The sequence below is a fragment of the Sarcophilus harrisii genome, chromosome 4 (assembly GCF_902635505.1).
Source record: "Sarcophilus harrisii chromosome 4, mSarHar1.11, whole genome shotgun sequence".
Classification (NCBI taxonomy): Eukaryota; Metazoa; Chordata; class Mammalia; order Dasyuromorphia; family Dasyuridae; genus Sarcophilus; species Sarcophilus harrisii.
The window spans coordinates 275,000,535-275,016,347 of NC_045429.1; the positions used below are offsets into that span (position 1 = coordinate 275,000,535).

Below are 15,813 nucleotides of genomic sequence, written 5' to 3' on the forward strand. Positions count from 1 at the left end.
GGTTCTGCTCACTTCACATAGCATCAGTTCACATAAGTCTTTCCAGGTTTTTTCTGAAATCTAACTGCTCATCAATTCATATAGCAAATTTCTATCCCATTGTATTCATATATTACAACTTGTTCAGACCTTCCATAGTTGATGGGCACTTCCTCAGTTTCCCAATTCTTTGCCATCACAAAAAAGCTGCTATAAACATTTGGTATCTGTAAGTCCTTTTCCTATCTTTATGATATCTTTGGGATATAGACCTAGGAATGATGCTGTTGGATCAAAGAATATGAAGTTTTATTGCTTTTTTGGGCATAGTTCCGAATTGCTCTCCAGAAGGGTTGGATCAGTTCACATCTCCATTAACAATGCATTAATGTCCCCAATTTTTGATTTAGTAATGAAGAAGATAATCTGGGACCATTCTAGAACAGGTTTTCTCTTCCTTAATCTAACCCTTCTTTTTCTTCATTTTCCTCAGTGCTTAGCATAGAACCTGGCACATACTAAGTGTTTAATATATACCAACTGATTTATGTCTGCAGGCACTATCCCCAGCCAGGAGGAGGGAGTTTCTACGAGATCATGCTGCCCCCTTCTCTGCTTTCCTCACTGATACCTTTGGCAGAAGACACAACTACCTGCGCATTTCCCTCACTGAGAAATGTAACCTTCGTTGTAAGTTGGCATTTTCTCCTCCTCTCCCTCCCTCCCACCATTGAAACTATTTTAGCTTTCTACTGCTCCCATCCCAGATAGCCAAACATCTATCCCATAAGTTAAATGATTCCCCAGGTCTTTCTCCTCTAGGAAGCCTTCCATCCGTTCAGAGAAGAATTCATGACTTTTACTGATCACTATTGACAAGGAGCTTCCATACTTAACCACTCCAATAATAAACATTTCAACACAAGTGATGAAATTTAGGGTTGGCTTAGGGCTAGAGCAAGGAGTAAGACTGTATTTTTAAGAGTAAGATTTAGACTGTGTCTAATGGTAGCATCTCCATGGTTGTGGGGAAGAGAGAAAAAATGGGGAAAAACAAAAAAGTTACATGATAATTTTACTATATTTTTTACAGGAATATCAGGTTGTACATAGTAGATTTGCAATTTCATATGCAATCATCCTTTTTTTTTTTTCTATTCTGCCATGTTATAAATGCTTGTTTTATTAAGTTCAGAATAAAAAAAAGATTGTTTAGGTTGGTCACATAAGGCTTGAGTCAGGCTTGTAGCTGTGTTTAGGGTGAAGATTATGACTATGTTGTAGTGGGGGGAAGCACAAGAGTTGGAGATAATAGAAAATTGCTCTTTGAGGTGGCCTTGGACCTGACTACTTTCCCCACTTTCCCCCTCGCCCTTTCCCAGGTCAGTACTGTATGCCTGAGGAGGGTGTCCCACTGACTCCCAAGGCTAACCTGTTGACCACAAAGGAGATTCTGATCCTTTCCCAACTCTTTGTGAAGGAAGGGGTGAACAAGATCCGGCTCACTGGTGGGGAGCCTCTCATCAGACCAGATGTGCTAGACATTGTGGGTGAGTCCTGGCTGAATCTGGAATTTCACCCCCTATCCCTGCTACTGCCTTCCCTCCTTTCTCACCTCAGACACAGTCATCCAATTGGGTGTAGTGGATATCTGGGCTAAATCTAACACTTTCTAGCCCTTCACTTTCCAGAAGTATCTGTAAAATATGTCGTGTGCTTGTCCTGTGACTTAAAGCCTACAGTTGCTGTTTGCAGAAGCCACCTGGGGCTATTACAACAGCCTTGAATTCTGGTCATATACCCAAAGAACAAATTCGCACCCTACTTTGCCTCCTTCTAACCTTCACCCTCACCAAAAAGCACTGCTCCCCCAACCCTCCCCTACCTCTTAGCTCCTTGGCTTGCATTTGTGCTTCATCCTGAGCTCTGCCCACTTTTAAAAATCCTGATAGCATTTCATTCCAATCTTCCTTATATAGATTTGGAATCAGCTTCAAACCCTACTCTTGCTACTCACCATCTTGTGAATTTAGGGAAATAATTTCCCTTCTCTTGGGCTGAAATTTCCTCATCTATAAAACAAGAAGATTGGCCTGCTTCATCTGTTAAGATCCCCTTCCAATTGTAAATCCTGTGATTATTATTATCCCTTCTCCTCCCCCTCTCTCCCTCAGCACTCTCTTGGGGATATTGGTAACATTCATTCAAAGGAAATGGTTTCCTTGAGGAAGCTGAGCTCTCCTGGGTATTGCCTTGGTATTAGGGAATCAGGCTCTATTAGAATTATTCTGAATCCCATAAACTCTGTCTGGTGCCAGTTCCCTCCCCATCTTTCTCCTCTCAGAGTCCCCACACCTCAGTTTTACCATATTTTTCTGGAGAGATAGTATGGGCAGGGTTCTGGATTAGAGGTAGCAATAACAGCTGGCACAATATAGTGAATGGAGTTCTTTCCTTTCATTATTTCTTCAGATGCTCACACCAATCCTATAAAGTAAAATGTGTGAGTATCACGATCCTTATTTTATTGAGAAAGAATATGAGTCTCAGAGAGGTGAAGGGATTTCCCTGGGGAAACACAGGATGGAACCAGACCTCCCTCAGACTTAGGGATCTTTCCAGTGTTCCACAGCTCTCCATAGATATGATACGTGATAGCCTACATAGCATCAGTAGCCAGAGCCTTGATTGTGATTTGGCCTCAAAAAGCTACCTGAAAGGACCAATCAATCTCCCAGCCTCTGGTTGGGAAGATGGCAGGTAAAGCACCTTCTTCCTTAGGAAGACTTAGAAAACTGCAGCCCTGATTTCTCACATTTTGGAAGACTTGCTGGTACATACTTTCAGCTTTAAGGTATAATCTTAGCTTATCCTCATATTATTTTGTTGTTCAGTTGTTTCAATAACATCTGACTTTTTGTGACCCCATTTGGAATTTTCTTGGCAGAAATACTGGAGTGGTTTGTCATTCCCTTGTCCAGCTCATTTTTCAGATAAGGAAACTAAGGCAAGATTGAGGTGCCCAGTGTTACACAACTACTAAGTATCTGAGGCCATATTTAAGATCATGAGGATGAGTCTTCCTGATTCCAAGCCCAGTGCTTGATTTACTGCACTATTCAACTCCCCATTTGAGTTTTTCTTAGCAAAAATGCTGGAGTACTATACCATTTTCTTCTCCAGCTCATTTTACAGAAGAGGATACTGAGGCAAGACTTTACATGTGTCTAAAGCCACATTTAGATTTAGGTCTTCCTGACTTCAGGACTTCATATTATATTAATAAATATTTCTTTGATGAAAATAGTTATATCAGACCATGCCTGAGGATGAAGATAGACTAGGAAAGGGGGACAGACCTTGTAGTGAAAAGATCACTGTTTGGAGTCAGATGATCTAGGTCTGAATCTCAGCTAAATCCCTACCCATCTCTGGACTTTTGTAAAGTGGAGGGATGATCTGGATCAGAGATGTCACACTTGAAAAATAAAAATGTGGATACGAAACTTCATCAGGAACCTTGTGAGCCTTATATTGATTTAGAAAACCACATATTAATATTATCTGCATTCTATCATATTTTAATTTATTTTGTGAAATATCTCTCAATTACATTTTAATCTGGTTCCGCCTCATATGGATTTTGCTGCCTATTTAATACCTCTGGTCTAAATGACTTCTGTGATTCCTTTTAGCTCAGAATCTTATAAGCTGTGAAAGTTGCTATTGTTTCTGTCTACACTATCTCCCCTGACTCACCAATCCAATCAACCAACTGGTGGCTCCTACAAGAAATAATCAAAATCTTTCCCTACTCCTAGCAAAGGGGAACCACACAATGAAACTGAACCAATTCTGCATCTGATTATATAGGTCTACTGTCTGGTTTCATGGTTTCACTGGTCTGATTTCCTTATTGGTTCAAGGCTCATGTTGAAGCATAGAACTGAACTAAATTATCAGAAGGGTTGTGTAAAAATGCTCACAAGCAGTGATTTGGGTGGAGGGCAAGAGTGGGAAGCCAGAGTGGAAGAGTTCATTTTGAAAGCCATCATATTGCTTTAAAAAAAAAAAAAGTCCACTTATTGGATATGGTGAATTTTATGGCATTTAACCTTCACTCTAATTCCATCCCTATTATTTAAGGTCTCCAGGGACAACCTGGATTATGAAGCTCTAAAGAGGTTTAAAAAGTTTCCTTTTGATCAAAAGCTTTACTTTCTTTCCTTTATCTTACTAAAGAACACAAACTATTCTGAATTCAGTACCTTCACTGCCTCTTTTCTATTTATCCTTCAGCTCAACTTCATCAGCTGGATGGTCTGAAGAGTATCGCCATCACCACCAATGGGATCAACCTTGCCCGGCTGTTACCTCAGCTCCAGAGAGCTGGGCTCAATGCCATCAATATCAGCCTAGACACCCTAGTGCCAGCAAAGTTTGAGTTCATCACTCGTAGGAAAGGTGACCAGAAAAGATACATGGGAGGGTGGCACTAAAGAATGGATGGAAGGGACGGAGGGATCCCAATCTGTGGGATATTCTGAATTAGGGTGGCAGTGGTAGTTTAAGTGGAGAAGGAAAGTTTTGAGAACGATTACAGAGATAGGAAGTAAGTGATTAGGGGACCAAATGAAAGGATGTCTGACAGTCTTACTTTTTTTTTTTAACCAGATTGTGATTTCCATATATAGAGAACTCCTAATGATTTAAATTAAAGAACTCTTAATGAGGAAATTTCTTCCCTCAGTGCAAACTGTTACCTGTTTTGTAATAGGAATCTTACTGAATTGCTTCTTTAAGGAAACTGAAAAAGCAATGTAGTATGGTGGGTATCCACTGTATTGACTTGGAAAACCACAAATTAACATTATTTCTATTGCATTGTATTTTTACTTGCTTTGTTAAAAACATTTCCCAATTACATTTTAATCTAGTTCACTCTGCACTGGGGAGGTTTGCACAATGAATGGATAAAGTGGATAAACAGTGGAATTTGGAGTTAGAAAAATCTGAGTTTCAGTCATGCTTCTGACATATACTTAATGTATAAGTCACTTAATCTCTCAAGCCTGAGGAACTTCAGGATGCTTTCAAAGATTTTCTATTACCCACTCATAAACTGGAATGGCAGTCCATAGGAGGGTAATCCATATTACTGGAATAATCAGAGCAAATTCTGTTTGGCTTTGGAATTCCCTGTAAGATTTATACATAACAGATTGAGCTTTTCCGTGGAGTTTAGACTTGGCTAATGGTTCTGCTAAATAGCATAAGCAGGGGAAGTAGAAAAAAATGAAGTGGGAGTAAATTTGGACATTGGAGAGAAACACCAGCGACATCTCAGCATAGAGTATAGCAATAATGGCCACCACAACAACAACTGCAAGTGGAGAATCCTTAATTTTCCCACTCATTTCCCTTCTTTCCCATACAGGTTTCCACAAAGTTATGGAAGGCATTCACAAGGCCATTGAATTGGGTTTTTATCCTGTGAAGGTGAGGGAGTATTTGTTTGCTATTAATTCCTTGTTTCATTCATTTCACTAGTCCCTTCCTTTCACATCAACTACCTGGCCCCTCAGTGCATGTTCTTTCTTCCTTTTAGCTCCCAACCTTTCATCTCTTCTGGCCCCATTGATTTGACATTATCAGATCCCAAAAGGAAGCAAGAATGGGAGGGGGTCACAAAAAGGAAGATGAGGAGGGACAAAAATAATGGGAAGTTCCAGGAGCTATTTAGATTCCCAGGGGACTGTTGTATTTGGGGCTGCTTGGGAGGGGGGATAACTTGGATAATGTTGAGCATGCTGTCCCTTCCTGGCCAGGTGAACTGCGTAGTAATGCGTGGCTTCAATGAAGATGAGCTGCTGGATTTTGTGGCCCTCAGTGAGGGACTCCCACTGGATGTGCGCTTCATAGAGTACATGCCCTTTGATGGTTAGTGACTGGGCTATGGGAAGGGTCCTAAGGCCTACAAGACTGAGCTTTGCTAGGGCATCATCATGGCCTCAATATTGAGGGGTCTAGTTGCTCCCAGTAATGGATCTCTTTGATTGGGAATTCTGATAATGTGTCAGAACTTCTCAGTGATCCCTCACTGAGGATGTCTTAACGACTTACCCATTTCTAAGTCCTAGAAGAGGAGCCATGGATAGCAGGGATTGGAGTAGATTTTAGAATTGAAGAATCATGTTTGAGCCAGAAGGAACCTTAGGGATTATCTAGTCCAACTTTCTTATTCTTATAGACAATTAAATCGAGCTTCACAGAATCAAAGTGGCTTGCCCAGAGTTGGAGATCTGGGGATTTGAACTCTAATTATGTAGCTCCAAATAATAATAATAATAATCTAGCATTTGTACAGAGCTTTAATTTTTGTAATTTCTTTACAAATGCTGATTTATGCTACTATCGCAATAGCCAGAGGAGATAGGTGCTATTATTATCCCCATTTTATAGATGAAGAAACTGAGGCAAATAGATCCTAATTTGCTTAAGATCAACAGTTCCTAATTATCTGAAGCTGGATTTCGCCTTGGGTCTTTCTGACGCTAGGTTTAGATTTTATCCACTGCATCTTCTAGCTGCCTGTTTACTATTAATAATTCACATTTTTGTAGCACTCTATAGTTTATAGCACTCTTCTCATATAAAAATCCTATGAAGTAGGTAATGAAAGTATCATTATCCCCATTTGACAATTGAAGAAACAGGCTTTGAGAAGTCAAATGATTTGTCCATTGCCACTTTGCTACTTACATTCTTATACTAGAAGGAAAATAAGGACCCGCCTAATTTTGGGGTCCTGCCCCATATGAATGAATATCCTATGAATCTCTAAATTTGTGATTTTTATAATGATAATAATAGCTCTATTATGTCCATCTTAGTGATAGGGAAACTAAAGTGACTTGTTCAAGATTACAGAAATTTGCAATTTTTGATTTTCTGGAAAGTGACCAAGGCTGCTATGTGCTGACCCCACAGGTAACAAATGGAACTTTAAGAAGATGGTCAGTTATAAGGAAATGCTGGATATGATCCAACAGCGCTGGCCAGAGCTGGAGAAGCTTCCAGAGGAAGACTGTAGCACGTCTAAGGTTGGAGGGGAACTAGGACTGGGATCTAAGACAGAGCTTAGCCCGTATCTTCCCCCCAAAGGAAGTGACTGGTGTGTCAGAGTAGGAGGTCTGGGGTAGGTGTTGTAAGATGGGGGAGTAAGGTAAGATAATTGAAAATAAAACAATAAAATAAAAACTTCCCATGTGTCTTGGATCCCTTGGGGGAGTGGGAGCACTGGGGTGGATTGGAGGGCAGCTCTCCTCCATGATATACATAGGGAATATTTTGGTATGAAGAGCAAGAGATGGTTTAAAAAACCCTTAATGCATTGGGAATTAGTCTTTCTGGAGGAAGGGTTAGGTAGTGGTAGCTCCTGCTAAGATATTAAGAGAGGTTTCATCTCCCTAGCACAATCTTGGTAGCTCCAAGTTTCTTCTTCTCCTTCAGGCCTTCAAAGTCCCTGGCTCCCGAGGCCAGATCAGTTTCATCACTTCCATGTCTGAGCATTTTTGTGGGAGCTGCAACCGCCTTCGCATCACAGCTGATGGAAACCTCAAGGTGGGTCCCCCCTTCCCCATCCTGCCTCAGCAAATCTGTCATTTCAAATAAGTGTTTTGTTTCCCCAGTGTTGTTCCATTCCCCATCCTTCCTTCTCCACCATCCTTAATGTCTTCCCTTTCTTCCTCCTGAGATATTATATAAGGGGATAGGTACAGAAATGATGAAAAAGATTGACTTTATAAACCAGGAGTTATTAATCTTGGGTTCATGAACTTAAATTTTTAGAATATTTTGATATAATTGGGTTTCTTTGTAATACTATATATTTTATTTTATTCATTTAAAAACATTATTCTGAGAAGGGATCCTTAGGCTTCACTGGAGTACCAGGGGGATCCATGAAACAAGAGAGGTTGAGATTTCTGATTTAGGGATTTCTTCAGCAAACAGGACACAGAGATGACATGCTGAGACAGGTCAACCTTGAGATATATTCTGCGTCATTACCTGGGAGATAATTGGAAAAGGACTATGGATGAGCTTTCCTCTTAAGCCTTATGAGACTCTCTGAGCTCCAGGCTAGGGGTTGACTCTAAGGTGGATTATGATTGCTTAGAAGCTTCCTCTCTGCCCTATTCTCCTTTTCTTTGCTTTGAAAAAAATAATCCCAGTTATATCCCCTTGTTCAACCAAAGAGGCTGGAGCTTACTAAAACCAAAGACTGGAAGAGTCATGTGGACTCTGCTTCAGGACCGCCAATTTGGGACACTGCAGCTAGTGATATTATCCTTGACAATGAACCTGTTTATTATCTAATAAGTATTTAATGATTATATTCAGGGTGCCCAGCATTCTAGATTACTGTGGGAGAAGCATGCAGAAAAGTATAACTCTATCCTTTAAACTCTTATAGTTTCAGAGAAAAGAATACATGAGAAAAAAAATTTTTTTAAAGAAGGCAACCTTTCTACAAGGTACAGTTCCAAGTACTGCAGGGATCAGAAAAAAGTGCTATTATTGTGTGTTAGAATGGTGGCCCTGACTTTTCCTAGAGGTGGGAGCATTAGAGACAAGCCAAGTAGAAATTGGATAGATATAGAAGATCAAGGAAGGGCATTCCAGGAACAGGAAGTGTTGTGAACAAAGGTATAAAAGAGCTAAATTTCAGCAAATGGTAACTAGATCAGTTTGATTGCATCAGAGAATGTAGAGAAGGGAAAGTAAGAGGAGATAAGCCTGGTAAAAAATAAATTGGGACCAGACTGTGGAAGGCCTCAGTTAGTAGTATGAGGAATATGGACTTTGTCCTGTAAGCAGTGGAGAGCCACCAAAGATTTTTGGCTTGGCAATGGCGTGGTGGCAATTGGTAGGGGGCAGGATGGAAATAATACATTTAGAGGGAAGATTCTTTAGTGAATAAAGGATTAAAGTAGAGCTAACTAGCGGCAAGGAGACCAATGAGGAGATCATTTTAGTAATTCCAGATTTGAAAAATATTTTGAAAGAAAATAAAAAAAAACAGAATTTAATGAGTGACTTCTTCCCAGAGCTGATTCTGAAGTTATGGTCATAGAGTGACAAAGAGTGATTGAACCATTGGCAGAAATAGAGACCTATGGAAGAAAAGTTTATTTTAAGTATAGGACGATTTCAGTTTTAGAAACTGAGTTGACTGGAACTTCCAAGTGGAAAAACTTTGGGACACTCATGTGTGACTGACCTAAAATCTGCGCAATGATTTTTGCAGGTCATCCTGGCAGGGCCCCCTCTATCTTTAAGCTGGTTAGCCTTTTCCTCTGAATACCCAAGAGCATCTTTTTATTATTATTATTGTCATGATGTCCCATGAATATAGATCCTAAGCTGGAAGCTACTTACTTAGGAAGCTTCTCCTCTTACAAATAAGGAAAATGAAGTCCAGGGAAGTGAAGTTATAGACATCTAGGTGATGCAATAGATAGATCTTTACAGGTTGAGTTCAAATCTGGCCTCTGATACTGGGCAAGTCAACCCCTATCTGCCTCAGTTTCTTTATTTATAAAATGAGCTGGAGAAAAAATAGCAAACTATTTCAGCTTCTTTGCCAAAAAAAAAAAAAAAAGACCAAATGAAGTCATGAATAATTAGACATGACTGAAAAAAAGATGAATGACACATTTCTATAGAGCTTTGAGGTCTGCAAAATGCTTTATATATGTCTTTTAATTCTTACTACAAGTATGTGCTTGAAGTTGGATTTGAAACTAGTGGTTCCTGTTGCCACGTCCCACGTTTTTGTCTCCTGTATCATCTAATTTTTCCCAATACTATTTTATTTTTCCAAATACATGTAAAGAAAATGTTAAATATACATTTTATAAAACTTTGCATTTAAATTTTTTCCTTCTTTCCCTTATCTCCCCCTGTTCCAAGACAAACAGCAATTTGATTACATTACATATTATATCACCTAATCACAATCTGAGCATAGGTCCCCTGACTTCAGAAACAGTGATTTTTCTGCTGTACCAGCCTGCATCCTTATATCTGCCTTCATCCTTTCTTCATATAGCACTAATCCATTTCCTTTGGTTCCAAGATCAGTGGGTCAAGGGTGGGAGGAAGATATTTGGCCCCCATCTGAGGGACTAAATCTCAGGAATGAGGATGATTGTCATCGATTCTATGTTGTGATATTTGGCAGGTTTGCCTCTTTGGAAATTCAGAAGTGTCTCTACGGGATCACCTTCGAGCTGGGGCCTCCGAGGAGGAGCTGCTGAGTATCATTGGGGCTGCTGTGGGCCGAAAGAAGGAACAACATGCAGGTATTTGAGGTTGGGAAAGGAAGACATTTATTGACAAGGGTGAGAGGGAATTTGATGAGCGTTGGGGTTGGGGATGGAGAAAGGGCAACAGTTTAAGTCTTGGTAAGAGTCTTAGGTTTTGGAACTCAGCATTCTCCCTTACCCTAGTCATTCCCTTTGTGCCTAATGTTCCTCTCCCATGGATGAGGGAAAAGGGAGGATGGAGGAGGAAGATAAGCTCCTTGCTTAGTCTCTTTCTCTCTTCTCTGTTCTATTCCCTTTTCCCCACTTTTTCTGAGGGTTTATCAAGAATTAAAGTCAATGAGTCTGGAAACCTCATTTCCCTGTTATCCTAAAAATAGCCTCCCTGTGTATATGTGTGTAGACATTTGTGTTTGTGCATGAACACACAGGTATTTGTTATACCATGTGTATATATTGTTCATTCATCTCTTCCATTCATTGATCTATCCCTCTGTCCCATCTTTCTCTCCCTCCCCATTTTCCCCCCTAACTTAGGCATGTTCAACATTGCTCAGATGAAGAACCGACCCATGATCCTCATCGGTGGGTGATCCATCAGTACGTAATCATTTGCCCTTCCCTTCCCTTTACCCTTGCCTTTACCCTTCCCTGTCCTTCAGAGACTCCCTGGGGGAAGGAGAGAGAATTGGGTGGCTGAGAAGTCAGTGAAGGAACAATGAGGTTATCAGATCTTTAACAATAGATCTCCTTTTCATTAAAGTTCAATCCAAGAAGTAGGGTGGTTAGGGTTAAACTTTGGGGAGGAGGTATAGTGGATGTGAAGTCAGAAGTTGCTGTTCAGTTGTTTTTCTTCATGATGACCTCATTTGGGATTTACTTGGAAAAGATAATAGAATGGTTTGCCAATTTTTTTTCTCCAGCTCATTTTTTAGATGAGGAAATTGAGGTAAACAGGATTGGATGACTTGCCCAGAGTCACAACTGGTGTCTAAATAAAGCCAGATTTGAACTCAGGAAGATAAATCTTCTTGACTCTAGGCTCAGTATGCTGTGGCATCTAGCTGCCTTTTGGAGTGAAAAGACCTAGATTTGAATCTTAATTTTGCTACATATTACCTCTGTTATCAAGATGCAAGATTTTTGCTTCAGAAACAGATGATGTCTGCCACTTGACTAATACCCAGTGGGCTCGTAGCAGACTAATATGAGCACTATATCAAGGATCCATGATTTCATCAGCCCAGTATACCTTCTATTGACATGAGCTTTTCATGCATATCTTGGTCAGATGGCCAAAAACGGCAGCTGTAGCCAACTTCCCTGCTGATGAGGCTCTCCTTGTTTAGCTAGACTGGTGCTCAGGAAACAGACACATATGGCTGGTCACCAAACCCATCTTTTTCACTTTTGTAGCTTGGGGAACTCTCCAAGCTTGTGCCTTTGAAGATCCTGGATCACCTTCACTTCATTAGAAGCCATTGGGGAAGATTACACTGGATCACAGACCTAGAGCTAGAAGGGGACTCAGAGGACATCTAGTCTACAGATGTGGAAACTGAGGCCCAAAGAGGTTCAATGGGTTGATCACATAGGTAGCAAATGTCAGAGATGGGATTTGAATCCCAATTCTTGAATCTGTAGCCAGGGCTTTTTCTACTAGACTTTGAGAAACAATAATGGTGTCTACAAAGGCCTGCAAAATAATTGCCTACAGAATAACAAAACAGGTGCTCACCATATAATTCTTATAGAATCTGTCTTATTTCTTCATATCAAACTTGTAAGGGAAACCTTCACTGATGTGGGGATAATGAAGGTTGTAGGCTCATGAATTAAGAGCTGTAAGGAGTCTTACAACAAGGCTTTTTAATCCTAACCCCCAAGGAGTCCATGAATAGATTTCATAGCAGGGAAGGGTATAGTATGATAAAAAATTATCTCTCTTTCAATATAAGTGGTTTCCCTCACAATACTATATATTTTATTTCATGCATTATTCTGAACATTATTCTGAAAAGGAGTTCATCAGGCATTCCTAGGCTTCATCAGACTGCTAAAGGAGTTAGAGGCATTATGTTATTATATTAGAGGCATTCTACCCCACCCTCATGCCACTCATTTTATGGATGAGGAAAACAAGGTTAAATGATTTGCCCACGATCATGTAGGCAAAAAAGTGTCAAAACTGGAATTCAAACTGAGATTCTTTATTTCTAAAGTCAGCACATTCACTATTCCATGAGTCGTTCATGGGATAGGAATGTGATTTAAAAAAAAATACAGAATAGAATTAATTCATTATTTAAAGAAAATAAATACTAAAACAAGACTTCAAATTGGTTGGGGTTTCTTCCCATGACTCCTTCAAGACATATGAAGAGATTTAAAAAAATAGAATTAATTTGTAATTTAAAGAAAAGAGATACCAAAACAAGACTTCAAATTGGTTGGGGTTTCTTCCCATGAGTTCTTCATGGCATATGAAGGGGATTTTTTAAAATACAAAATAGAATTAAATTATAATTTAAAGAAGAGAAATGCCAAAAAAAGGATTTTAAATTGATTGGGGTTTCTTCCCCTGGATTTTCTTTAATCACAAAAACAATTATGTAAAACTCATCTCAAAAGTGACAAAGAGGCCCTATTAAAAATGGTTTACTTATAAATAAAAATATAACTTTAGAGGTACACATACTGCTTTATAATCTAAAGAATTTGTTGTTTTTTAGTCACATCTAGCTCTTCATGACCCTGCAAACCATATCACATTAGTACTGTCCATGAGATATCCTTGACAAAGATACTAAAGTGGTTTGCCAATTTCTTCTCCCATGGATTAAGGGAAACAGAAATTAAGGGACTTGCTCAGGTTCTCACTGCTAGTAAATGTTTGAGACCAGATTTAAACTTAGACTTCCTGACAGCACTCTTACCTACTGAACCACCTAGTCTAATCTAAAGAATATGTACATCCAATAGAATAGAAGTGATGGGGGTAAAGAACTAGCAAGTTCCCAGGAGTGATGATCATATATATGTAATAAGAACAGTCCCATAATTCAGACTTTCTAAAGACTTTTTTCTAATAAGAGGGCAGCATGGCATAAGTGTTTAGAGAGTCAGTCTTCAAGTCTAGAATTTACTCTCTTTGTGATTCTAATTCTGACCAAAACATCCTATCTTTTTAGGATTCTAGGCAAACTTTCCAAAACTATAAGCAACTGAGAAGGTGCTGACTTAAATGTATAAGAAATTTCCTCATATCACTGAAATCACAACTCCAACCTCTCTCCCCTTCTCTACCAATTCAAAGACATTTTTAGAATCATAGGATTGTAATCTTGTCAGAAACCATAAAGTTCAGTGAACCCTATGCCTTCATTTTTACAAGTTAAGTATCCTTCAAGTAGGGTATGATGAATGAAAAACCCTGAGATGCAGAGTTTCTGAGTAATTACTAATCAATTTATTAATTATTATTAAGCCAGCAATCAATAGTGATTTTTCTTGGTAACAAAAGACAAAAGCCATGGAGATCCTGATAGTTTTAAATAATCCTTGAAAGGGAATTTCCATTGAAAACTGAAAATCAATCCTGATTGGTGGATATTTAATGAAGAAGTAGGCTAGAAGTCTTTACCTTCTCCTGAGAATGTAGCTTATCATGAGACTAAACCTCTTCCAGCATTCTGGACAGGGGAACCCAACTCCATCCAAACCACTCTGTTCTAGTTTTCTCCTTCCTAAGCTGGATCACCTAACTCTAATGGAGGGGCAGGGTACCAGGAAGAGGGCTTATTCCCTCTGAGTAAGAACTGGCCTCGTCTGGATTTTGATTATACTCTAAACAAGAGTAAGGTCTCCTAGTCAAGGGGTCTTGTCTAAGATTGAAGAGCATGTTTCCTGAGCGTTAGGGATAATCTCAGTCATGTCCTTCAGAGGCAGACCTTCTAGAAGAGCCAAGCCTCAATAAAAAAAAAAATAGAAAGAAAGCTTGAATACCAAATTAATAATTATTAATATGATAATAAAATAATTTATAACTTGGAGAAGTCCTCAAGTGTGGAAGAGAAATTAGATTTCTTGTGTTTGGCTTCAAAGGGTAGAAGCAGGAATAACAGGAGGATATTGCAAAGGAAGAAATTTACATTTCACATCAGGAAAAATATCTTTGAATCAATCAGCAATTATTTATTAAGCACATACTATGTGCCAGGCTTGGTGCTAAATTCTAGAGCTAGAAAGTCTAAAACAATTAGGTCTCTGTCCTCAGGGAACTCACATTTTAATGATCTAGACAACAGAAATTAGGACATGCAGAATAAGTCTCACAAAGAGATGGCAGTAGCAGTGGAGAGTAAGAAAAGCAAGCCTTTTTTGAGCTGAGTCCTGAAAAAAGCCATCGATTCCAAAAGTCAAAAGTTAGGAAGAAGGGCATTCTGGGATTGAGGATTTGCCAGACAAAAATATAAAAGTTGGTAGATGAAGGGGTTGTGTTTAAATATAGCAAGCGGACCAATATTTCTGGATTTTAGAATGGATGAGAAAGAGTAGAATTTTAAAAGTTTGGCAACATAAAAAGAGGCCAAGTTTAAGGAGCTGCCAAAAGGTAGCAAAGGGGATAGAGTGGCAGTTCAGGAGTCAGAAAGACTCATCTTCCTGAGTTCAATCCTGTCTGCCCCCGTTTACTTATCTGTAAAAGGAGTTGAAGAAAGAAATGGCAAAGTATTCCAGTGTCTTTGCCAAGAAAATGCCAAATAGGATCATGGAGAGTCAGATATCACTGAAAAATGATAAAGGATTTTCTGTTAGCACCTGGAGTATGTAATAGGAAGCCACTGGAGTTTATTGAGCCAGGGTTGTGACACAGAGCTACATTTTAGAAAAACCACTTTGGCAGCTTTTGATTGGAATATGAGAGACTTGAAGGAAGCAAGAAGAGGCTGATTAGAAAGCTGTAGCAAATAGGTGGCAGGTAACAAAAGCCTAAATTGGAATGTTAGTTATGTGAGTCCACAGAAGAGGATATATCTGAGACATGTCATGGAGGAGTTATAATACTTAGACAAATGGATGCATAAGGTAAAGGAGAAGGATTGCTTGTAAGTAGGATGGGCTGATAGTGGATTGGTTCCCCTTTGTTAGAGGTTTGAAAGCAAGAGGTTAAGTGAAAATTGATTAGTCATTTCACTATTGGTTTGGTTAGTGGGTCTAGAACCCTACTGAGATCTTTCCCAACTCTAAAATTCTATAATTACTTCAGAAAATCGAGGCTAAGAATAGAAGAGTAGAACTGTCCAAGATCATAAAGCAAGTTAGTGCAATAGCCAAGACTAGAGCCCAGATCTCTTGATTCCTTGTCCAATGTTACTTTTGGGATACCTCCAATGAAGTTTTATCATTTTCAAGTATGTAAAATGACTTGAACCAGACTAACAAAATGTGCCCCAAAGGGAAAGGTCCTCAAAAAGGCCTACTTTAAGGAAGAGAAAAGGCCATC

At 39.3% G+C, this 15,813-nt stretch overlaps 1 protein-coding gene across 3 annotated transcripts in view; it reads left to right on the forward strand.

Moving 5' to 3' along the window:
• Positions 1-15,813, forward strand: part of MOCS1 (molybdenum cofactor synthesis 1) — a 36,881-nt gene that overhangs the window by 15,360 nt on the left and 5,708 nt on the right. The window contains exons 2-10 of one of the 3 annotated variants that reach the window (XM_012549036.3): positions 537-669; positions 1,362-1,529; positions 4,279-4,443; positions 5,417-5,478; positions 5,808-5,919; positions 6,970-7,082; positions 7,492-7,602; positions 10,229-10,349; positions 10,848-10,895. In XM_012549036.3, the coding sequence (XP_012404490.1) occupies positions 537-669; positions 1,362-1,529; positions 4,279-4,443; positions 5,417-5,478; positions 5,808-5,919; positions 6,970-7,082; positions 7,492-7,602; positions 10,229-10,349; positions 10,848-10,895 (1,033 nt within the window). Of the gene's footprint in view, positions 1-536; positions 670-1,361; positions 1,530-4,278; positions 4,444-5,416; positions 5,479-5,807; positions 5,920-6,969; positions 7,083-7,491; positions 7,603-10,228; positions 10,350-10,847; positions 10,911-15,813 lie in introns of all 3 variants that reach the window. The other 2 variants (XM_012549037.3, XM_031964903.1) reach the window with 2 other exon arrangements.